At 40.7% G+C, this 18,188-nt stretch overlaps 1 protein-coding gene across 1 annotated transcript in view; it reads left to right on the top strand.

Annotated features, from left to right (window-relative positions):
- The first annotated feature begins 9,064 nt into the window (after positions 1-9,064).
- Positions 9,065-18,188, top strand: part of DGUOK (deoxyguanosine kinase) — a 38,659-nt gene continuing 29,535 nt past the window's right edge. Inside the window, exons 1-2 of the mRNA XM_012540571.3 lie at positions 9,065-9,277; positions 17,242-17,354. Of these exons, the coding sequence (XP_012396025.2) occupies positions 9,136-9,277; positions 17,242-17,354 (255 nt within the window). The 5' untranslated portion in view covers positions 9,065-9,135. The remainder of the gene's footprint in view (positions 9,278-17,241; positions 17,355-18,188) is intronic.

Below are 18,188 nucleotides of genomic sequence, written 5' to 3'. Positions count from 1 at the left end.
AGGAAAGAGTCAAGGATGCCACCAAGTTTGAGATCTGAACAACAGGTTGCTCTCAAAAATAGGGAAGTTCAGAAACTGAGGAGTGGGGGAATTACAGGCTCAGTTGTAGACACGACATGTTGACTCTGAGAAGCCTATAGAATATTGAGAGCAAAATCCCATTTAGGCAGAAGAGAGAACTAGACTGTATAAAGAAATCTAGGAGTGATCTTCATAGAAGTGATCATTGAACCTATGGAACCTGCTAAAATCACCAAGAAGGAAGATTCATGGAGAGAAAAAAATCCAGCGACCTGGGGCATGCTCACAGTTAGGGAGCAAGGCATGAGGGATAGAGAATCCATTACAAACTAGCCAAATGTATAATATATCTAGCTTTTTTCAAGTCTCAGCTAAAATCCCACATTTGACAGGAAGTCTTCCCCAATGCTCTTTAATTCTTGCACCTTCTCTGAGTTGACTGCTTCAAATTTATCCTCTATTTAGACTGTCTGTTCATAGTTGTTTGCCTTGTCGGCTCCCTCATTATACAGTGAATTTCTTGAAAGAATCTCCATTTCTTTGCATCCCCAGTAATTTACACAGTGTTTGATATGTAACAAGCAATACATATTTATTGTCTGGCTGGTTTTAATACTCTCTAATATATTTTCAAACTGTGTGATCTTAAGCAAGTTATTTAATTTCTCTGGACTTCAATTTCCTAATCTCTAAAATGAAGGAGCTGGACTTGGTGACTTCTAAGATTCCTTCTTTAGTTATAAATCTCTGACCTTGTGACTTAGCAAATGAGACTGAGAAGGATCAGGTGGGAAAAGAATGAAGAGGAGATAATATCACACAGAAAAAAAAAAAAAACCAATTGCAGAATTCTGGGAAATCAGCAGTTCTGGGTGCTGCAAACAAGTAAAGAAGGATCAGTCATCTCTCACTTGGCAATTAAGAGACTGCCAGTAACTTTGAAGAGGACAGTTTCAGTCCAGAGAGATGGAATAAGATTGTAAGGTGTTAGAGGAACAGGAAAGGATATGGGGGCAATAAGAGTAGCTATACCTATTCCCTGGAGCTCGGCTTGGTGGGGGAGGATGAGATTTTTAGGATAGCTTGGGAGTTATAATGAAGGCTGAGCACTGTTATAAGAATTCAAGAAGATATATCACTATGAACTAGGAATCCCTGCCTGACCCTCTGACATTTCCCTCCAAATCAGCTGTGGCTCAGCTGAGAATGAGAAAAACTCCACTAAACACCTAGAAATGTCTCCCATGGTGAACGAGGTATCTTCCTTTCACCACAACTTATTTTCCCTTCCAGTTAATTCATTATTTTTACTCATTTAAAACTTTTTAAATTCAACAAACTCAATAAAATCATCATTTCTTTCTGCAGAGAAAAAAAAAATCAGAAAAAGAGAACTGCCCCTGAACCATGTCTCTCTATTATGGATACCAGGTTTTTAAAAAATTCAACATGTTTTGAATTTGTTTATGATTTTACCCTTCTCTCTTCTCATCATTCATTCAAAAATATATATCCTTCACTGATCCTCTTTCTCTTCTCTTTATATTTTATATAAACTAATAAATGGGATAAATATATGAAGTACTTTACAAAGCTAATGCTATATAAATACAAGTATTTGTTATCATCATCATCACTGTAGAAGCTCAAGGGTACAGTGGAGAGAGTGTGGGTTGTAGAGTCAGGAAGACCTGAGTTCAATTCTGACCTCAGTTACTTCTTACCACCAGTATGACCTTGGGCAAGTCATTTAATTCTCTCCTAACCTCAGTTTGTTCATCTATAAAATGTTGGTATTAATAACATCTATCTTGCAGGATTGTTGTGAGGCTCCAATAAGATATTTATAAAGCTCTTTGTAACCTCACAGAATTCTATAAATGCTCACTATTATTATTATTACTGCCGCTACTAATCTAACTCTTGTCTCCTCTACCTCCAATTGAGGAAAGATTTTTTTAAAAAGCCCTCTGTAACAAATATACTTAGTAAAAACAAAATTCCTATATTGGCTTTGTCTTAAAATATATGGCTCATTCTATCTCTTTGCTCCATCAAGCCTTTCTAAGGAGATGGTTATCATGCTTTCACTCCCTAAAATTGTGGTTAGTCATTGAATTGATCAGAGTTTGTGTATCTTTTAAAGTCCTTGATTCAATTCAATAAACTTATAAGGTCCTACTTTCATCAAGACCCTGTCTTTCTCACTTTTCCTTTTTTTCTCCATGCCTTTCTTCCTTCTCCTTTCTCTCCTCTCCCCATTCCCATTTGTATCTTTTTCAATTAAATGAAGTAAATGATTACCAATTGTAACTCTAATCCTTGTACCATGGACAAGGAAAGAAGTGGTGAGGGCCAATGGATGGAAAACCAGTACAAGTCTTGTCTCTGATACATTCTGACAGTTTCACTGGGCAATCCCTATTCATTCTGGAGCGCATGCCGTACTCCTTGGATTGTCTGATTTCATTCTGTCAGTTGTCTCCCGACTTATGGCTGGATTTAATCACTTAATAGAGAGTATGAAGACTAAAGGAAGGAGAAACATATCAGCTCTCTGGAATTCAATTCAATTTTTTAAAAATGTTTTTTTTTAAGTACCTACTATGTGCAAAGCAGAGCAGAAGTCTATAATAGTAAATAAAAAGCTACCTTACAAGCTGGAGAGACAAATTCACTTCCTGCCCTTGAGGCTAACTGTATAATCTGGATATGTGCCTCACCTTCTCAGTGCCCCAGGAAACTGCTTTAAGCTCTCAAGTTACTAGTAGAGTAGGCCCTGACCCTCATAGATGGAGGGAATAAATGCTTTCACCAAGAGTTCCCTATACTAAAGAAATAAATCACGGATCCGGTTAGGTCTAAAGCACTGTCCTAGGTACTGAGCATATAGAAGTGAAAATGAGCTAGTCTTTTACCCTCAAGGATCATAAATTGAGAATTGGAAAGATCTTCAGAGATCATCTACTCTAACCCTTCATTTTAGAGATGAGAAAGCAGAATATTAGAGAAAGAGAAACGACTTGACCAAGATCACATAATTGGTAAGTAGCCAAGCTGAGATCTTAATTTGCATCTCCTGACTTCAAATCCATTCAGTTCTGGGGGGGATGCGATATTTTTGTTTATTGTTGTTCAGTTTTTCAATCATATCTGAATCTTCATTTGAGGATTTTGGGGGAAGATACTGGAGTGGTTTATCATTTCTTTCTCCAGCTCATTTTACATGTGGGATAACTGAGGTAAACAGGGTTAAATGGGACTTACCCAGGGTCACATAGTAAGTGCCTGAGGTCAGATGTGAACTCAAATCTTCCTGATTCCAAGCCTAATACTCTACCCACTGCAACAAGTAAGGAGGAGACTCATTCAGTCAATGAACATTTATCAAGTGCAGAAGGTGAATTTGTCAGAGACATGGTTTGGTACTGTGGTATAGTCAGGACAAGATAGCTTCTGATTCTGTGCTTCTAAATTCACTTTTCTTAAGAGGCCAGAGTGAGAAGCCAGCCATTCTCTTATGCATTTCCATCCCTATTGTCCTGGAGTCTGGGAGCACCTGGATGGCTTGCCATTCTTTTCCCATGGTTCCCTGGGACCCTGGTATAAAGGATGTGGAATCAATAATTCAGGGTCACATCTCTGTGGGATAGAGTCAGCCCTTTATTCTCTAGGCCTGAATCTGAAGAGCTATTCAGAGAGCAGGAGAGAAAAAGGTGAGCGACCAATTCAGATAAAACAGTCAAGGGGAAATAGTTGCATGCAGACCCAACTGCTTTGTGGATTGACCCCCCATATCCCAGCAGGGAGAGAACCTAGTTTAGCATCACAAAGGTGCTGTGTGGAAATCTTTTCCCCAAAACCATTCAGGCTGCTTGGAAGTTCTCCTTTGAGCCAGGAGTCAATTTCCATATTAAAATTTAAGGGATTGACAATCCTGAGAACAGGATTTAGAGGTAGGTAACATGAAAAGCAAAGCAGAACAGAACCTAGCTTACCTCGGAGGCTTCAAAAGGATTTATTTTTAGTACCAGGTCCATCCTCTATTAGTTGGGTGACTGACAAGGAGTCACATTGTAAAGAGCAGTGCACCAAGACCACTCAAGGGGATTGGATCTGAATCTCACCTTTGCCCAGGGCAGCCTTCCTGAGGCTAAGAATTATCATGGGATCAGAGATTAAGAAATTGGAAATAACCTAAACCAACCATTTTATTTACAGAAGGAGGAGTTGGGCCATATTCAGTTCAATACAAATCAATAAACAATAATTAAATCTCTGCTTTGTGCCAGGCACAAGACAGAAAAAGTTCCTGCCTGCAAGAAGCTTATGTTCCATGAGGGAGATACAGACTGTACAAATAAGTAAATAGAAAGTAATCTCAAAAACTGGAGAAACAGAAATGGAGACAGAGACAGAGAGAGCTCAAGCATTAACTGGGGAAATCAGTCAAAGCCTTACAAAGGAGTTAGCACCTAAACTGTGCTTTAAAGGAAGCCAAGGATTATAAAAATTGGAAGTGAGGAAGAGTAGGAATTCCAGACACAGGATATTCTGTGCAAAGTCATGTAGGTAAGAAATGGAAATCCATTCAGGGAGGGTTGGCCACTTGGTCAGAATGGAGGTGTAAAGGAAGGCAGGAAATGTAGGTAACAGCCAGATTGTGGGAGATTTCAAATGACTGAAGAGTTTATATTTTATTCTGGAGATAGTATGACAGAGTTTGAGATTTAAAAGGAAAGGCAGCAACCATCTAAAGGTTTATTCCATAAAAGGAATAAACATAATGAGCGGTCTTGCAGTTTCTGATTGAAGAAATCCAATTCGGGTAATAGGGAGCCAGCAAAGTTTTCTGACAAAGGGGAGTGGCAGGGTCAGATTTGTGTTTTAGGATTTTCTTTTTGGCCTGTGAGGATGAATTGGAGCCCAGCGCTACTGGAAAAAAAAAAAAAAAAAAAGAGGAAAACATCTGTGAATCATTAGTTGTTTTCACCCAATGACCAATTCCCCAGAATTCCATCTAACTGATTAAATTTCTTCCCTCTTTGTTATGAAGTTACATAGGTAATTACTTTTACTCCATTGTAAGAAATTAAGAGATGATTAGCATAAGAGCACAAACTATCGTGTGTGTGTGTGTGTGTGTGTGTGTGTGTGTGTGTGTGTGTGTGTCAGTCTTCTCAGCACTTAGCACTGGCAGAAAATTGTTAAGACCAAATGTAATATTAACTGAGATCTGTTAATCATCCTAGTGAAACAACAAATCACCTTAGTAATGGCAGGATTTCAATAATGCTTTTAGATTCCTACTCCCAAAATAATTACTCTTCACTAAGAAGAGGTGAATCACACCCTAAATCCCCCCATCTAGAGATTTTATCTTGTAAACCAACTTTAATTGGATCTTGGCTCTTAATACACTTGCCCCTTTCTATTGGGATTCATGGCATGAAGAGCAAAACAATCATTGCAGACTGCCAAGGATCACTGGAGTCTCATGACCAGACCTTGCTACCTTATAGTCCCTCCTCCTGTATCTTGGAGTTGGGTGATCTACTGTGCTATGCATTCGTGGGATATCTCCCAGGTAGCAGGATTGGTATTTTGTTATCTCAGTCAAAGGCATTTTATTACTCAATTAGTAACTGATCTATTTCAGGACTTGACAGTACAAAGGATGACAAATTGTAAGAGCTTAATAACTAACTGCTTGTCTGTTGATTGAGTCAACTGGGAAAGAGGCTTTCTGAGTGGCTAGAAGGTAACAGATGTGACAGATATGACTGTAGAATGGATAGGATTTGAAAATTGAATACATGTGAGAGGTAAAGGAGGAAGGGTCAGGAATTCTTTTAAGTTATGAATCTGATGGCTTGAAGAGCCCTCAACAAAAATTCAGGTTCATCGCTGACTGTGCCCCCCACTGAAAGAGCAAGACAGTTATGGCAATTGACTCATGAACATCAAAAATTGTCATTAAGACTGCTGCAGGACTTTAAAACCAGCAGGAATCCTTGGACTCCCTGAGACATGATGAGATTGTTATAGGACTTCAAAATCTGCAGGAATCATTGGATTCCCCGACACATGAAGTAATGGATAATAGATTGGTTTTGGACTATCTCTTGGCTTTGTAGAAGGAAAGTTTGAGGAAAATTGTATTTTATTTTATGGAACTTAATTCCACAAATGTTGCTCTTGCAAGATGCTGTTATCTGTGGAGAGATGAGGGAGAAATCCCTTTCTTTCCCTACCCTTGCTGAACTCTGGAATAGACCCAAGGGAATGTTAGAGCACATTCAAGAGCTGAGTTTTTTCTTCCATAATTGGTTCTCATCTTAACCGATGCAGAGAAATTCTGGAACAAAGCTAACTTGCCCGTTTTGCAAAGACTTGACAAAGGCCTGACAAACTTCCAACCAATCACTTGTAAGCTGTGAATCATTAGTTATTTTCACCCAATGGCCAATTTCCCAGAATTCCATTTGACTGATTGAATTTCCTCCCTCTTTATTATGAAGTGACATAAATATTACTTTTACTCCATTGTAGGCTGCTCAGGGCAATTTCCAAACATCTCTATTATGATCGCTTTACTCAAGTAGAACTTCTATAGGATTTTCCTAAACTGCCCCTCAGGTGATGAGCCCCACTGCACTTAACTAATCTGGGCCTCCTACCAGAGAAATACAATCCATCACCAAATTCTTAATCAAAAATAATCCTGCTTAGTTTCTGGGGTACTATTATACTTGTCTCCAATGTAGCAGAAAACAAATTCCCTCTCCTCCTCACTTTCCTAACTCTAGTGTTTTGTATTTTTTAAATGTGCAAAATGTTTGTGGCAGTCCTTTTTGTAGTGGCAAGGAACTGGAAATTGAGAGGATGCCCATCAGTTGGAGAATGGCTGAATAACTTATGATTTATGAAGGTAATGGAATATTTTTGTAAGAAATGATGAGCAGATTGATTTCAGAAAAGCATGGAAAGACTTGCTGAAAATCTTGGAAAGTCTTGGAGAGTCATGGAAAGATTATGAAATGATTAATTGGGTTGGACTTGGCACTTTTCTTTTTTTTTTTTTTTTTTTTTTAATTTAATAGCCTTTAATTTACAGGATATATACATGGGTAACTTTACAGCATTAACAATTGCCAAACCTCTTGTTCCAATTTTTCACCTCTTACCCCCCCCACCCCCTCCCCTAAATGGCAGGATGACCAGTAGATGTTAAATATATTAAAATATAAATTAGATACACAATAAGTATACATGACCAAAACGTTATTTTGCTGTACAAAAAGAATCAGACTCTGAATTATTGTACAATTAGCTTGTGAAGGAAATCAAAGATGCAGGTGTGCATAAATATAGGGACTGGGAATTCAATGTAATGGTTTTTAGTCATCTCCCAGAGTTCTTTTTCTGGGTATAGTTAGTTCAGTTCATTACTGCTCCATTAGAATTGATTTGGTTGATCTTGTTGCTGAGGATGGCCTGATCCATCAGGAGGACTTGGCACTTTTCAACAACGAGGTGATTCAAGGTAATTCCAATGGAATTGGGATGGGATATGCCAATAGGATCTAGATAAAGGAGACGGAATATGGGTGGAAGCATAGTGTTTTCACTTTGTTGTTTTGTTTCCTTGTTTTTTTTTTTTTTTCTTTCTCATGTTTTTATCTTTTTTCCCTTTTTGATCTGTGTGGAAGAGTAAAAGCGGAGAGTATTTTGGGATGTGTGACATTGCTGATTCCTGTAGAATTCTACAGGACATTCTACAAATAACAACTTGTCTCACACAACGTGACAAATATGGAAACATGTTTGAGAATTGCACATATTTAACCTATATCAAGAGTTGCTGCCTTGGGGATGGGGGGAAGTAAAGAAAGGAGAAAACTTTGGAGCACAAAGTTTTACCAAAAAATTAATGCTAAAAACTATCTTTACATGGATTTGAAAAAATAAAGTAATATTGGAAAAAATAAAATAAAATGGATCCCTCTAGCATTTCATCTTTTTAAACTGCAACAGTTTGAATGCCATGGAGATATCAAGTTACCCCTTCTTGATCTCATTTAATTTATCCACCACCACCCCCCAGCTCTTCCTATTCTGGGGTCTTCTTTAAGGTCACCAGTGATGTTCATTTTACAAATGAGGAATTTGAGGCAAACCAAAGTGAAATGACTTGCCCAGATGCACAATCTGGTGAGTCTGAAGTAACCTATGTCCGGTTTATTTCTTATTCCTGTTACCTCAGGTCTCAGTTAGAAATATGTTCTCTTGCCAAGTGAAATGAGCAGAACTAGGAGATCTTTGTACATGGCAACAAGAATATAGGATGATCAATTTTGATGGACATGGCTCTTTCTAACAATGAGGTGACTGAGGCCAGTTCCAATGATCTTGCGATGAAGAGAGCCATCACAAGCAGAGAGAGAACTGTGGGAACTGAGTGTAGATCATAACATAGCACTTTCACTCTTTTTGTTGTTTGCTTGCGTTTTGTTTTCTTTGTTTTTTCTTTTTTTAATCTGATTTTTCTTGTGCAGCAGGATAATTGTATAAATATGTATACACATATTGGATTTAACATGTATTTTTAACATGTTTAACATATATGATTATTTGTCATCTAGGGGAGGAGTGGGGGGAAGGAAGGGAAAAATTGGAAGACTAGATTTTGCAAGGGTCGGTGTTGAAAAATTACCCAGGCATATGTTTTGAAAATCAAAAGTTGTAATAAAAACAAAACAAAACAAAACAAAAAAATGCTCTCCGAGAGCAGGGTCTGCCTTTGTGTAAGCAGCACCTACAGCACATAGTAGGGACTCAATGACTGACTGACTGGCTGATCTCCCCGGGATATCGTGGCTGGTTGGCAGCCTCCAAGCAGGGGCTCGCCGTCCAGGGGAGCCTGGCACCCGGAGCATTCTGGTTTGGGTCTGGGCTGGGCAGGGACGGAGCAGGAACCGTAAAGCGCTCAGCCGGACTCGGCCTTCAGGGACCAGCGCGGGGCGGGGCAGCGGCGGCAGAAGCCGCACCTCCACGCCTGAGAGGGGCACGCACTGAAGGCGGAGGGAGAGGAGGAGGAGGAGGAGGAAGAGGATGGCGGCTCTGGGCAGGCCGGCTCCGCAGCTGCGGCTCCTGCTCCGCGCCTTCCTCGGGCCCATGGCTCTGAGCCAGCGCTCCGCGTCTGCTCCGGCTCCGAGGCGCGCACCCCGGCGCCTCTCGGTGGAAGGGAACATCGGTAAGGACCTCCCGAGCAGGACGTGCGTCTGGCCATGGGCGGGGCGGGGCGGAAAGCGGGGGCGGGGCCTGATTTTTGCTGGAGCCGAGGCCTGGACGGCTGATGTAGATAGGCTTTTGGGCTGGATGGGTGGAGTCGGCCGAAGGCCCGGTCTGGGCCTGCGCAGTGAGAGGTACCTGCTCAGAGGAAGGAGGGGAAGGGAGTGGAATGGGGAGGAGGGGAGAAAAAGGGGAGAGCATTTTGGGCTGCGCGACCTCGCCGATGCAGCCCCTGAGCCTTCAGGGCCGAGAGGGACCCACTGACCAGGAGCCCACACTGGACCTGACTTGATCTTCATCCCCACTCAAAAATGGAAAGTTCCCACTTAAAACCCCGCACTAACGGGGAACTCACCACTGATTCCAGGCCCAGGGCATGCCCGCTGCACCGAAAGCAGTCAGGCGGCACATTTATGGACCTACTATGTGCCACTGAATGTCCTAAACTCTAGGGATACGGCCTCCAAGGAGCTCAGTGGGAGAGACAGAAAGCAAATAGGTATAGATGGATACAGAGCTGCGATAGGAAATGTTGGAGAGCCAGGGACAATTATTAAGAGGAGATGGGAAAGGCGTCCTGTAGAAGATGGGATTTTAGCAGGACTTACCCGGGCCCTTCCCAAAAATGGACACGGGCCTCTAGAGAGAGATGGTTTGAATGGGCAGAAAACAGCAGACTCCTCGTAGCGCCAGACACCAAGCCCCTCAGAGCTCCTGATATCACATTAGCTTTTGCTGGGATCTTGTGGGTCTTCAGCAGCTCCCCCAGAGCCCTTTCAGACTAGCTGCCTGTGGCGCTGCCCTCCCCTCCCCCCCTTATACTGGAGGGGCTGACTTGGCATTTGAATTTAACCAACACCTAGGGGGGGGAGGGAGGGGGGAGGCTGGGCTACACCGGGGATCCAAGCAAAAAGAAACAATGTCTACACTGAAGGAGTTTACTTTTCTACTGAGGAGAAACTACTTAGAGACAAATGATTGAATACAAAGTATACACCAGGCACTACAAAGTTCCCCCAAGAAGTGATTGTAATCACTAAGGCACCATCTGCCAGGGAGATAAAGCCCAAGGTCTCTGCTCCTGCATGTGGGCTCTTTGTAGCAGAAAACCGAAGTTGTGGGTCCAAGCCAAGATGCTGATGGACTTTGCCCAGTTCCTAGCGTGTCCTGATTATGGATAATTCCTCAGTGGCAGCTTTAGGGAAATGGTAGACTGATCTCCAGCCCCTCTGCCTGCCCCCCAGGTCAGAGTTGTAAAAGGCATCAATGATGGATCACTTGCCAGATCTAACGGCCTTTTCTCAGGACTCACCCTTCCTGAGCTCTCTGCCACTTGTCACACTATTGATCTCCTCTTCTACAGGTTTTTCTGTCCTCTAGTTTTTCTTGAAATTGCTTTCTTCTATTTTATAGCCCCTCATCTCCTTTGCTAGTTTTTCTTTATATATATATATTTATTAGAATAACTTTTTATTGACAGAACATATGCCTGGGTAAATTTTTTACAACATTATCCCTTGTACTCACTTCTGTTCCGATTTTCCCCTCTCTCCCTCCACCCCCTCCCCTAGATGGCAAGCAGTCCTATATATGTTGAATATGTCCTTTGCTAGTTTTTCATCTAGATTATGCCCTTTCACCAGGGGGTTCCCGAAGTCTCTGTCCTGATTCCCTTTTCTTCTCCCTCCATACTGTCTTGCTTAAAGATTTCATCAGCTCCCATGAGTTTAATTGCCACCAGCAAAAAATGATTCCCGTATCAATGTCTCAGCCCTAACCAGGATCATGTCACCAACTGCCTTTTGAACATCTTGAACTAGATGTCCCATAGACATCTCAAAGTGAACATGTCCAAAATGGGACTCATTGTCTTCCTCTCTTTCTCCAAACATCCCTTTTCTTTTAAATTGCTTTTTATTTTATTCAATCAGAAAAATTTTTTTTTAAAAACTTTTTTTTTCCCTTCTCACTCTATCCCCCAAATGAAAGAAAAGGAAAAGCAAATTCTCTGTTACAGACGTGTAGTCAAGCCAAACAAATTTCCACATTGGCTGTATCCAAGTTACACAAACACACACACACACAAACACACACACCTTATTCTATATTCTCATTATGTCACCTTTCTGTCAGGTGGAGACTAGCTTGCTTCATCATCGATCCTTTATAGTAGTGGCTGGTGATTACACTGGTCTGTGTTCTAAACCCTTCAAAGTTATTTGTCTTTACAATATATTATGGTTTTCTATAAATTTTTCTTCTGCTTCTGATCATTTTACTCTGTGTTAATTCAGTTAAATTTGCCAAGTTTCTCTGTAATGGTCTCCATCAAACGAGCATAGTCGTTTTCTTTCACCTTTCTATGTCATAGTTTTTTTAGTCATTCCCCAATTTATGCCTCCCTTCAGATTCCCACTTTGCCATCTTAAAAATACCTATAAACATTATGAATATATCCTTAGTTAAAGTTTGTTTTGCTTAGGACTAATTGTTCCCTTTATCTCTTGTTATTGTCATGCAGTCATTTTAGTTATGTCTGACTCTTCATGCCCTTATTTGGGGTTTTCTTGGCTAAGGTACTAGAGTAGTTTGCCATTTCCTTCTCCAGCTCATTTTACAGAAGAGGAAACTGAGGCAAATAGGGTTAAGTGACTAGCTCAGGGTCACACATCTAATACGTGACTGAGGTTGTATTTGAACTCACTGAGATGAGTTTTCCTGACTTCAGGCCAGATGGTCTGTCTAGCACCTAGCTTCTCCTCTAGTCAAATTAATTAATTTAATTAATCTATCTTCCCTCTAATTCCCTCCTTCTTCCTTCTCCCCTTTCCTGCCAAGTTCCCTATTGAGTGATAAGTAGTTTTGTGTGTGTATTTCATCCAGATGAGAATGAGGTTGTTCTATCAGCTGTTTCCTCCTTCTCATTTATAAAGCTATTTAATTGCTCTGATTATGTATAATAATTTTACCCACCATTCCTCTCTTTTCCCTGTATATTCCTCTTTCCATTGGTCTCTTAATATCATTAAGATAGAAAAGAATTACTCCCAGCTCTTGCCTAGAGCAGCTAAGTAAGCAGCAGATAGAGAGTGTCAGCCCTCAAGTCAGGAGGGCAAGGGTTCAAATCTGGCCTCAGACATTTACTAGCTGTGTGATCCTGGACCAGTCACTTACCCTATTTGCCTCATCTGTACAGTTTCATTTCCTCATTGAGCTGGAGAAGCAGACCGTTCCAATATCTCTGCCAAGAAAACCTCAAATGGGGTCACAAAGAATAAGACATGACTGAAAACAACCAAACCACAAGAAACATGATCCTTGACAATTATAGGGTTCGCATTTATAGCCTCTCCCAATGTTAGAATATAACCAGTTTATTCTTATATATTATTTATACATGTGTTATTCTGGGCCTCAGTTTCAACATCTGGAAAAGAAGGAAATACTAGCACCTGCCTCACTGAGTGCTCGTTTGGATCAAATGAGAACACGTGTAAAGTGCCCTACAAACTCTAAAGTGCCATCGAAATGTTAGCACTGACTACTACGATTGCTGTTGCCCAACTGCCCGGAAGATTGGAGAGATCTTATCTGCTCTAATCAAGCAGGAAAAGCTGCCCTAAACAGTAACCACATCCTCCTGTGTGTGCCCTCATTTAACAGCCATAATTCTGTCCTCTCGGCCGAGAAGCGAGCCATCTTAGCCCACTGGGAAGAAGGCAGCTTATGAAAGACAGTTGTTTTGATCACCTCACTCATTCTAGATGTCAGATGAGCCCTCACTTGGCTTCTTTCTCATTAGGTCATGAAATGAGTGCCAGATGTAGGGAAAAACTGAGGATGCCATAGAAACTGGTCTTTTTAATTATTACCTCTCTGATGGCCTGAAACCTGGGTCTTCAGTTCTTCCTCTGAAAGCCAGAGTAAATCTTTCAAGTTCTCTTTATTGAGCACCTTATTGTAATTGCCTCTGTTCTCAGTGTTATGTAAGGACATTATTACAGTCCAGGGGCTCTTTCTTCCTGGTCTTCTTTTTTTTTTTTTTTAAATAGCTTTTATTTTCAAAATTTATGCAAAGGCAGTTTTCACCATTCACCCTTGTATTCCAAATATTTCTCACTTCTTTTCCCCACTCCTCCCTTAGACAGCAAGTTATCCAATATATGTTAACATGTGTGATTCTTCTATACCTTCCTGGTCCTTCTCTGTCTACTCTTAATTCCTTGGGTACCAGGAGCTCTAGACCATAGAATCCTAAATTTAAAGTTGGAAGAACCTTGGAAGTATGCTCAAGGGATGTAAAACTGGGTATACCCTTTGACCTAGCAATACCACACTAGGTTTGTATCTCAAAGAGATCATTTTTAAAAGGGGGGGGGGGGGGGGGGAAGGTATTTATAGCAACTTTTTATAGTGATAAAGAATTGGAAACTGAGGAAGTATTCATCATTTAAGGAATAAATTGTGGTGTGTAATTATGATGGAATATAATTGTGCTATAAAGAAATGCTGAGCAGGATGCTCTCAAAAAAACCTGGAAAGACTTACACGAACTGATGCAAAGTGAAGTGAGCAGAAGCAGGAAAACAATGGACACAGTGACAGCAACACTATATGATGATCAATTGGGAATAACTTAGTGTCAGCGATACGATATCGCAACACAATTCTGAAAGACTCATGATGAATAAATGCTACCTGCCTCCAAGACCTGAGAGAGTTTGAGTGCAGATTGAAATTTTGCTTGGGTTTGGTTGTGGGTGTTTTGGGGGGACAAAGGGAGCAGTGTCTGTTTCTTTTTTCACAACATGGCTAATATGGAAATATTTTGCATGACTGCACATGTATGATCTATATACATTGCTTGCCTTCTCACTGATGAGATAGGGGAGGGAGAGAATTTGGAACTTTTTTTTTTGCTGAGGCACTTGGGGTTAAGTGACTTGCCCAAGGTTATACAGCTAGGAAATGTTAAGTGTTTGAGACTCGTTTGAACTCAGGTCCTCCTGACTTCAGGGCTGGTACTCTATCCACTGTACCACCTACCTGCCCCAGAACTCAAATAAAAAAAAAAAATTGATGACAATTTTTTTTTACAAGTAGTTGAAAAAATAAGATATAAAAATTTTCAAAGAGTGTATTAAGTCCAACTGCACTCATGTTATAAGTAAAGAAACTGAAGTTCAGAAATTGCTGCTTAAATCCACACAGGTAATAGATACCAAGTCTCTATATCAAGCAGAACTGGGCCTTCTTGAGCACGCCTGCATACATATATCATCCATTAGAGTTAGGCTACAAGATCATAAACTTATTGCTTGGCAAATTCCAGTTTCCATAAATCTCCTTTGTGTTTTTCAGTTCCACTCAGACAGACCCAGTGGGTTCCATGTCTCTGCTCCTGTAGTTTAGGCATGAGGACAGTAGCAGTGACCCCAGGTTTGGGGAAGGGCTGGGCCCCTTTGAATGGTCATAAAGAAGAAGGAAACTGGAGAACTGAGCAGTTGTTAATGACCCACATTCACATCACACTTAAAAGTGTACAAAAATTTTTGTATACATTAGCTCACTGAAATCCCATAACCACAGTTTGTTTGTTTCTTTGTTTGTTTCAAAAGGCACTGCAGGTAATCCTGGACTTCATTAGAGATTGGGAATCTGAGGTTCTTTTCCTTGGTCACACAGCTCCTAAGCATCAGATAACCCAGGTTTCCCTGAGTCCAAGCTCAATGCACTCTGTGCCCTCTACCTACCTCTACCATTCAGTCAATCACTATGGCTTTCCCTCAGTCACTTTTAGCTGCTTTTACAAAAATTTGCCTTCCCACTCAGTTTTAGGAGGAAATCACCCCCTTTTGTTGTCATCTCTACTGGAGTTTTTCAGTGGCCATTTCCCACCCCGTCCATTGGTTTTTGAAACTCCTTTGACCCCAAGTTAGAAATCATCTGTGGTTATGCTTCAGTTAAGACAGTGAGAAGCCCTAGTCCTAAAAACCCAAGCTGAGAGACCAATGGGCTCAGTGATAAATGAAGCTGGAGTTGTTTAACGGTTACTTTTCCTGTTTGAAGATGTCATTTTCTTATCTGGCTCACCAAGTACATTTGATGCCTTCTGCATTTAATCTCACCTCTAGAGAAAGTGAGATCCGGAGAGAGGCAGCTAGGTGGTACTGCAGTGGATAGAGCACCGGCCGTGAAATCAGGAATATTCATCTTCATGAGTTCAAATCTGGCCTCAGACAACTTACTAGTTGTGTGACTCTGGACAAAATTAATTCTATTTGCCTCAGTTTCTCAACCATAAAAATGAACTGGGGAAGGATATGGCAAACCATCCCATTATCTTTGCCATGAAAAGTCAGACATGAGTAAAATGACTGCACAACAACAACAAAGAAAGAATTGATGGGGAGATAAATAATTTTCACTAGGAAAGCCTAACCAGAAAGGCACCAATGAGGAGGTGACACTTGAGCTTGGCCCTGAAGAAGAGAAAGACTAAGGGGGCAGAGGAGATGTCAGAAGGAATTCAAATCTTCCCTCAGACACTTGATGTGTCTGGGTAATCAGCTCACTCCCCCCCCCCAAAAAAAAAAAAAATATTTGAGAATCACTCCCAATTCTTGCTAGGGCAGCTAAGTGAGAGGCAGACAGAGTGTCATCCCTGCAGTCAGGAGAGCTTCTGCTCTATTTTTGGGAATCACAACGGGCACATAACGCCTTACTGGATCTGACTGGTTATCAGGATGCTCCTGATTACCCATCCAGTATAATCTGGTAGGAAGAGCATCTGCTCGAGATACAGGACCAGAGTTCAAATCCCATTTCAGATGATTACTATCTAACTTAACTGACCTGGACCTCAGTTGTAAAATGTGGACACTGAGCCTAGATGGCCTCTAAGGTACCTTTTAGCTTTAGATCTATGAGCCTGGGATTTCAATTCCCTATGTCCCGTTTTGTTTTGACCTGACACCCCATTCTCTGGTACGTCCCACCCTAATTGCCAAATACCAGGCTCTCTTGAAAATTGTCTGTGTCCTCTCAACATCGCTCCCACTTTATTTAGCTGTAGGTTGAACTACATGGCCCCAGAGGTTTCTTCCAAGGAAAAAATGTCCCAAGTCATTAATAATAAGAGAAATACATTTTAACACAAATTTGAAAGGAAAAAAAAAAAAGGGAAAACATGTTGGAAGAGCTATGGAAAAACAGGTAGATCAATGCATTGTTGGAGGAACTTTGAAATGATACAGCATTCTGGAAAACAATTTGTAATTATGCCCCCAAAGTTACTAGTCTGTAATTTTTTAACCCAGCAATACTACTAGAAAGCCCATATCCCAAAGAGATCAAAGAAAGAGAGGGAAGACTCATATAATGCAGAATTTTGGCAGCTTTTTGTAGAAGCAAGGAACTGGAAACCAAAGGGAAGGGATGTCTATCAATAACTCACAAAGTTAGTGTATGTAAATATAGTGGAATAGTCGTTGTGCTGTAAAAAATAATTAAAAGGATAATTTCAGAGAAACTTGATGCAGAGTAAAGTAAACAGAATCAAAAACAACAACAACAACAAAACAAATTATACAGTGACAACTCTTTAAAGACAAACAACTTTGATAGACTCAAAAACCCTGATCAGCACAATGAGTAACCATGACTCTGGAGTATAGACTGATGATTAAGAATGCTCCCGTATCCTGATGGAGAAGTAAAGGGATCCATATGCAGAATAAGAAATTATTTTTGAACATGACCATTGCAAGAACTTGTTTTGTTTGAACATGCATATTATGAAGGTTTTGGCTTTCCTTCCCCTCCCCACCCCCCATCACTTGCCTATGGGTAACACAGAGTAGAAAAGAGAGAAATACATTTTTGATAATGAAAAAATAATTTTAAAAAATGTCATTTCTTTTGCAGCTGTGGGGAAATCCACCTTTGTGAAGCTACTCCTGAAAACCTTTCCAAAGTGGCACATAGCTGCTGAACCAATAACAACATGGCAGAACATCCAGGCTGTTGGCACACCGACTGTAAGTTTGCAAAGTGTTGGAGCCCTGGCAGCAAGGGTGGTAGGAGGGGGTTGTAGACTGACCTGTTATTATGGTTGAATTTTTATGAGCAGGGCAAGACATATCCTTTGTGTTTCCTTGAATCAACTTCATGCTGATTTCACTGCCCCAAAGAAGGAAGACAAAACTTGGTTGAGGGGCAGTTTGGCTGGTACAAAAGACACAGACCCTGGAGTTCTAGACTAACAGAATTCGAGATCTGGAAGGTCAACCTGATGTACCTTGACCAAGCCATGCAGGAAAAGAATCTCTCTGAAAGCTCGTGGTCTTGCCTCTGCTTGGAGACTTCCAAGTTCCTCTAACTGATCTTCACATGCCATGGACTCCCAGTCATGTACTAGAAACTGTAGCTTCTCAATGTCATTCTTAAACTGTGATGTTAAGACCTGAAAACAATGTTAGGTGACATTTGGTGAAGGCAGAGGATACTGAGACCATCTCCTTATTTCTGAAAGCTTGTTAAATCCACTCATACTTTCCTCATCCTAAACTTGCTTTTTAAGATTTTTTTGGTCATTTTGAACTTGACAAACAAATAGACAGAACGTGCCCATATACAAAGAACAGAAAAGGAAAAGTGTATGAACCATGATTCTCTATTATATACATTGGTTATGTAAGTATATAATGAGCTCAAAGCTGGCTATTCTGTCAGTATCTCCCTTTAAACTCTCCTCTGTGCTTTAAAAAGGTGCTTTAATAGCCCTATTTCTTCTCCCTTCCCCCCTTTTTTTTGTATTATCACAACACCATCCTCTCATCCTTCTTTAAAATTAATATACCCTTATTATAATA

The sequence above is a fragment of the Sarcophilus harrisii genome, chromosome 2 (assembly GCF_902635505.1).
Source record: "Sarcophilus harrisii chromosome 2, mSarHar1.11, whole genome shotgun sequence".
NCBI lineage: Eukaryota > Metazoa > Chordata > Mammalia > Dasyuromorphia > Dasyuridae > Sarcophilus > Sarcophilus harrisii.
Note: the sequence above shows the minus strand (reverse complement) of the source record. Positions and strands in the feature narration are given on the sequence as shown.